General features: G+C 50.5%; 1 protein-coding gene across 1 annotated transcript; it reads right to left on the bottom strand.

The window, feature by feature from the left end:
* Positions 1-4,665: 4,665 nt before the first annotated feature.
* Positions 4,666-6,728, bottom strand: LOC126536485 (very long chain fatty acid elongase AAEL008004-like). Its single transcript, XM_050183469.3, has one exon. The coding sequence runs from the start codon at positions 6,529-6,531 to the stop codon at positions 5,653-5,655; it is 879 nt and encodes a 292-aa protein (XP_050039426.1). The 5' UTR covers positions 6,532-6,728; the 3' UTR covers positions 4,666-5,652.
* Between the last annotated feature and the right edge of the window lie 502 nt (positions 6,729-7,230).

The raw sequence follows: 7,230 nt of genomic DNA, 5'->3' as shown, positions 1-7,230 counted from the left end.
TCCGAGTGTACATTTTGGAGTCTGAATTAAGCAGCTGTTACAAATTCGGGTGAACAAAGCATTGCAGTGTACTTTTGGAATTGTTCCATTTTAAATTTTGAGCACTGTGCTCACGCACGCACACCGCGCGCGAAAGAAATGGAGTCCAGAAAGAAAGCCAGTGTGATATCATTTGGAATAGACATCTTGTTTGTAGTGCATTCACGTGTTGAGCCGATACTAACTGCGCTGCTTGCTTCCTATGAACAGCCGCACAGTCGACATATCAAGCTGATACTCGCTCTCAGCAGAAGGCAGCGCAGAAATGAAAAAAAAAAAGCCACAAAATGCGTTATCGTTTTGTGATATGTAATCGATAGTTCGACGGCAGCCCGTCTGGTCGTCGGGATGAGACATGACAAAGAAAGACGTCAGGAAGCGGCTTGTCCTTTACTAAGTTTTACTTGGTCGGTGTACGTCTTTCCTTGTCACGTTTTGCGATACGCGCGTGTGACAGACGCTGTTCCTTTATGTTTGTTCATTTGTACTTATAATTCGTTAACGACCGCATCATTATCGTCATCAACAACAGCCTATTTTGCGTCCACTGCAAGACGAAGGCCTCTCCCTGCGATCTCTTGTTACCTCTGTCTTGCACTAACTGATTAAAATTAAATTATATTAGGGGGTTTTACGTAACAAAACCACTTTCTGATTATGAGGCACGCCGTAATGAGGGACTCCGGAAATTTTGACCTCCTGGGGTTCTTTAACATGCACCTAAATCTAAGTACACAGGTGTTTTCGCATTTCGCCCTCATCGAAATGCGGCCGCCGTGGTCGGGATTCGATTCCGCAACCTCGTGCTTAGCAGCCCAACAACATAGCCACTAAGCAACCACGGCGGGCATCACTAGCTGATTCCAACTCGCGTCTGAAAGTTTCCCAATTTCATCATCCCACTTAATCTTCGGCCGTCCTCGAATGCGCTTCCCCTAACTTGGTACCCATTCTGTAACTGTAATGGTCCATCAGTTATCTACCCTACGCCTTACATGGTCGGTGCAGCTCGATTTTTTTTTTCTCTCTTAATATCAACTAGCATATCGGCTATCCCCGTTTGCACTGGCCCACACCGCTTTCTTCCCATCTCTTAACGTTACACCTATCATTCTTCGTTCCATCGCACTTTTCGGGGTCCTTAATTTGTTTTCGAGCTTTTTTGTCACTCGCCAAGTTTCTGCCCCGTATGTTAGCACCGGTGGAATGCACTGATTGCGCACACTTCTTTTCAATGACAGCGGCAAGCTGCAAGTCACGATTTGTTAATCCCTGCCGTATGCACTCTAACCCATATTTCTTTTTCTTTAAGTTTCCTTCTCATGATCAGGGTCTCCTGTGAGTGAACCTAATCTAGATAAACATACGCCTGCACAGACTCCAGGAGCTGGCTGGTGATCATGAATTCCTGTTCCCTTGCCACGCTATTGAACATTATCTTTGTCTTCTGCATGTTGATCTTCAACCCTATTCTTACACCTTCTTGGTTGAAGTCCTCAGTAATTTGTTGTAATCCGTCCCCAGAGTTGCAGAACAGGACGTCATATGCAAACAAAATGTTGCTGAGATATTCGCCACTGATCCTCACTCCTACGCAATGCCTGTCTAATGGCTTGGATACTTCTTCTAAGCATGCAATCAATATCATTGGATAGATTGCGTCTCCTTGTTTGACACCTTTCTTTATAGGTAATTTTCTACTTTTCTTGTGGAGAACGGAGGTAGATGGGGAATCTTCGTAGATATTCCCCAATATGTTCAAGCATGCCTCCTGTACTTCTTGATTACGCAATGTCTCTACGATTGCTGGAATCTTTTCTGAATCAAACGCCTTTTAATTATCTATAAAAGTCATATAGAGAGGTTGATTGTACTCTGCATATTTCTCAATTACCCGATTGATGACATGGATGTGATCCATTGTGGAATATCCTTCCCTGAAGCCAGCCTGTTCCCTTGTTGGTTGGATTCTTTGGAAAATTACATTTTATGCAACACTGAAAGAAAACTAATTGGCCTATAATTCTTCTATTCTTTAACGTCTCCCTCCTTACGGATAGGTATAATGTTGGCATTCTTCCAGCTCTCTAGTACACTGAAAGTAGTTAGGCGTTACGTAAAGGGCCACAAGCTTTTCAAGCATGATATCTTCTCCTGCCTTGCAAAGCCGCATATGCATGTGCCAATGCAAAGAAAAGGAAAAAGAAAGGAAAAATGTTACTCGAGAACATATGGTGCCATTGGATTTTGCATGAATCAATATTATTAATTTATTTAACGTGCAGTGATGTATAGTCTTGAAAACGGTGTTGGGTTGCGGAAATAAACCTGACGAGGACACCAAATCGACGCTGCCCGAGCCGTAGCACTGTACGAAAAAACTTTATTTACAAGTGGAAACATTCGATCAATACTTCCATGTGCTGGAACTTTTACCATTGCTCGAGCAATGCATAAAAAAATAACCTTGACAGATGTATGCACATCTTACAACTGATACAGCCAAAACAGCGAAGCTTTACCAGCGAATTCTGACATCCTTCGGAAGTAGCGAGGGTGTGTTTGCTGGCTCACGGTCTCGCTCCAACGCAGCTGCTGCGGTCGAGCCCGGTCGTGATTGGCCGTTGGTGGTCGCCCCTAGATATATGTGCAGGTGGCGTTGCAGCACTATAGCGTCAGCTTCCACCGCTGCAGCCGTACGAACTCCAAGCCGGCATAAAACGCGAAGCCGGTTTAACACTACGTCAGGAACAAAAAAATATATATTACTAGTGAAAGAATACCACGCTCATAAGTTGTCTATTTGAGTGAGCTGATCATAAGATTATTTTTATCGATGATTATGTTTCAAAGCCGGTTCGGGGTTTCGACACACGTGGCGTCGCATTTACTTTTGGTATCGACCCACGTCATCCGCCCGTCGGCCTTCGCCGTTGTGGAGCGTGCCCAATCGAAAAATATGGTGCTCAAACATTTCCTCCGAAATTGGGCGCGCGCTGCAAGGCAGTGCATCCTGCCCAATTTCGGAGACCATGGCCAGAAGCTTGCTCAGTTAAGTTTGTGGCCACCGCACTTAAGCCATCTCCGCCTTTCACCTGCCTCCGCGAGTTCGATCTATTGACTTCCCCTCCTAGGCTGAAAACCTACGCTTGCTTGCCACGCACGCTATTCCATGTATGCACGCTCTGTCAAAGGAAAGGAGTTGGGTCCCGACTGCGTTGCATCGCGTCCGTGGAACTCCCGACGCATACAAGCCCCCCCCCCCCCCCCCCCCCCCCCCCCCCAGAGTGGTCGAGCATGAGTTCTCGGGTAAGTGCAGGCAGTAATCAGCTGTATAATTCAAAGTAAGCGACTCTAAATAGTGCATGCGTCTTGCGGTGCAGTTGACCTCGTGAGGGTGCAAGTCGCCGCAAACTTTGGCCATGAATAACAAAAACAGTCGCAGTTTCGCGCGGCAGGCGAATCATCAATTGCGATAGCAAATTAGTGGACAGCTAGCTATACAAAGTAAGGATAGTAGACAGTTTTAGCAGAGCGTTTGCTTGCGCTCCGCTCCGCACACGTTTCACGCGCACCGGTGGCTGCACAGAATGCATTGATTTCGCTTATCTTCTAACAAGAGCGTCTTCCAGAGATGTCACTGATGTGCTCTCAGCTTGGCGGTAAAACGATTACGAAAGCAACTATACGCTCCCAGACGCACCGCTAAATCAGGTTCCTAGCGGAACGTGGTCAGCGTCCCCCGTTCCGCTGCCGCTATGTGTGCTGTGCGCACGCGCGTCAGTGTTCCCAGTAGCGTTTTGCTGAGCGGCTGCGTGCCAATTGTTGTCATATTCCGGTCTGAGCGGAGCGGACCGTAAACGCTCTGCTAAAACTCTCTAGTAGCTTTATCCTCCGTATGAACTTGTAAACATAGGCATACTAACTGAATTAATAAGCATGGTGTCACGCGCGCACAAGCAAACACATCTCACTCAATGACCGCGGCAGCAGCAGCGAGAGAATTGACCTTCGTGCAGCCGCTCGCATCAACGCGAAGTGGCGAAACCCCGGCGCAGCGCGGACTCTGTACCCATCGCATATGGCTTTCAAGATACAGCGGCCCGGCGGGGCGCGCACGGCCGCCAGAAGGAGAATGAGCGCGACGGAAGGCGGCACGCTTCTTCCCCGCTTCCGTCCGTTGCGTGTACGAGACTGAGCCGCTATCGCGGGCTCGCGCTCACGGTTTCCCTCGCACATGCAGCATACGGCGCGCGGCGACGATTTTATCGCCTTTACACTTTATTCGGAGCCTCACGCCGACGGCAGAAATGAGCCGGGAGTGTCCATATAATTGCTATCGCAATGAAAGTAAAGGGGGCCGGCGCGTAGCCGCGCGCACTCTGTAGGATATCGAGACTCGAGCAGCGGCTACTGAATATACTGTGAAAACTGATTTTTTTGTTGTTGCTTTGCGTCACATTTATCGGCATCAAACACCGATGCCGCGAAAGAGCAGCAGTATAGACGCGTGCACTTTGAAGCACTGCAATGCTACAAGTCAACGGAAGAAGGCGTGCTCCGTTGAATTGCTTGTGCAAAGCAGCGAGCAGTTGTCAAGACTCCTGGACAAAAAATACATACGCCTTTGTAACAATGATACAGCAGTTTATTGCAAACAGTTGTGGTTTCTAATACATCGACGACAGATGACGATGAGGAATGGACAATATTTACAGGGCGTTTGGGGGAAGAAATTTTACATGAAGCAGTGAGCGATCACTGTGTGGGTTCAGTTTAAGGGCGAAGAACTGAGCGAATTCAAGACTGCACAGAAAATACAAATTTGAGACAACGTTTTGTACCGCCCTTGAGGACAACGTGATTGGCAATAGAAACTAGCATACTAGGACGCAGCTTCGCTGGTTAGACGAAGTTGGGTATGCCGTTTGCCGTACGACATGGGAATTGCAGGGAACAACGTCTCAAGCTATGCACGATTTGTTTGGCCTCGTCACAAGATTGAGCAGCATCTCTTTGCAGGAGAGGAGTTAAAAAACAGCGTGACATCCGAGATACGTGGGAGGCCTTGCGAAATTTGTCTTCACAAGAAAAATACGGGAGGGCACTCCCACCCAATCAGGTAGCCGGGTGATCTGCCATAGAACAGGGGAAACATAAATACGAGTCAATGGCAGATTCGGCGGCCTTAACAAGAGACGCTGACTGCCCCGACAATGGAATGCTAGTGAGGGGAACCGCTGAATCACTACGTGACACAAACGACAAGAAAAGAAAACACAGCAAACGATCAGTCCTGACTGGAATGCCGAGACTTGCCGGAAACGTCCAGAAGAACTTGAGAATCCACTGGAAGTCGCCGCCGTCTTCGCCGCTACGCAGGCAATCTAGCGGCTAGTGGATGAGGGCGTCCTGAAGGGACGTCGCTTGCTGACTAGGCTTATTGCGAGGCGGCGCCGAGAGAAACAACGAACAGTTTGTTTTGACAGCTCAGCGTCGCTTCGTCGTCCTGGGTTCGAAATTATGTGCCCACCAGGCGTTGAAAGGTGGAGGCGTTCGGTCATCGGCCCGTTCCGATACGGAATAGCCCGTGATCCGACGCTGGTGACGTCATCAGTCCAGTTTGGTTTGCGAGCCGTCGGCACCCGCCGTCACTGCCGTCTTAACGTGACCGTTTCGCTGCTGCTGCTGCTGTAGGCTGCGTGCCGTGTGGGAAGCCTTGTAGGCCTTGTTGTAGAAGTTGCGGAACATGAAGAAGAGCAGGACGGCCTCACCCATGAGGATGTACGCGAAGTAGGGAGGGAAGCCGCAGTCGTAGAAGACTGGAATGGCTGCGTGCACGAAGCCGATAACGAACTGGACCATCTGGAACTGGGTGAGGTAGCGCTTCCACCACAGGTATTTCCGCACCTCGGGTCCCATGGCAGCCAGGCAGTAGTAGGTGTACATCACAATGTGCACGAAGCAGTTGATGAAAGGGAAGAAGGCGTTCTGGCCGCCGGCTCCGAAGTTGACGCCCATCCACACAGTCCAGGCGACGGTCGAGTGGTGCACGACGTGGAGCAGCGAGATGTGCGAGAACTTCTTGGTAAGTACGAAGAAGACCGTGTCCATGAACTCTATCATCTTTATCACCAGGTACCACCAGCCAAGGGTCGTCACAGCCAGCGAGTCCGGGTCGGTTCCGTAGCTGACGGCCTGGCAGAACCAGTTATACGGTCCCAGGTACGTGTAGGAGCCGCCGACAACGAAGAAAAGTGTGCTAAGCACAACCATGAGGAGGTTGTAGGCGACCAGGACACCCTTGATCTTGAACGGTTCGCGGCCTTTCATCCAGTTGGGACCCCAGACCTTCACGAAGTAGACGTAGCCGGCGATGATGGACATCATGGTCATCGGGCTGCCCATGAGCGGCCAGCCCTTCACCCGCGGGTCCGTGCTGGCCACCACAGACTGGTACGTGGAGAACACCTTCTCCCACAGCAGATCCATTGCTGCAGCACTGCGCGTTGCCGACAAAGCTGACCGAGGAGACGAGAGACGCACCGAGGGAAGATGCGGTTGAAGGAAGGAGGGCGCGCGCTCGTTCAGCTGGAGCCGTGCACAACTGGCCGGCGGCGGCGGGAAGAAACTGTGTCTCGTCCCAGTGGAAGCAACTGCCTCAATGCTGCTCTGGCAGCCGTCGAGAGTCCGGTTTATACGCTGCCGCCGGCCCCACGTGACTACCTGCGTAAACGGGGAGGAGGAAAGGGATCAGCCGCCGCCTCCTCAACCACCCCGTTTGGCGGCAGGGAACGGCCGTGCCCTCTCGCACCCCTCTCCCGCTGACGTCGTCGCCGTCGGTACAATCGCGCGGGTCGGCCGACCGCCCGGTAGATACCGCCTCAAGGCAAGCCAAGGCACCATACCAGGAGCATAGGTCTGGGCCTGGCATTCCCCAAGGTCTGTCCTCCTCGTCTCTCTTTCCGCGCTTTCCTTTCTTCTTCCAAGGGTCTCATCTGTTTGCTCTTCTTCTTTCCTTTTTTTTTTTCTGAGACCTTCGGTCTCATCATATCTTAACACGCCTTAGAACAGAGAGGGAGAGTTGCAGAGAAGCACGCCCGAAAGCTTGCTCTGTGCATTGCGTCGTTGCCCTAAGCGCTGCTACCGATGTCGTCAGCAGAGAGAGGGTGCGGTAACCCTTTATTTTAC

This window comes from Dermacentor andersoni, chromosome 4 (genome assembly GCF_023375885.2).
Source record: "Dermacentor andersoni chromosome 4, qqDerAnde1_hic_scaffold, whole genome shotgun sequence".
NCBI classification, from domain to species: domain Eukaryota; kingdom Metazoa; phylum Arthropoda; class Arachnida; order Ixodida; family Ixodidae; genus Dermacentor; species Dermacentor andersoni.
Note: the sequence above shows the minus strand (reverse complement) of the source record. Positions and strands in the feature narration are given on the sequence as shown.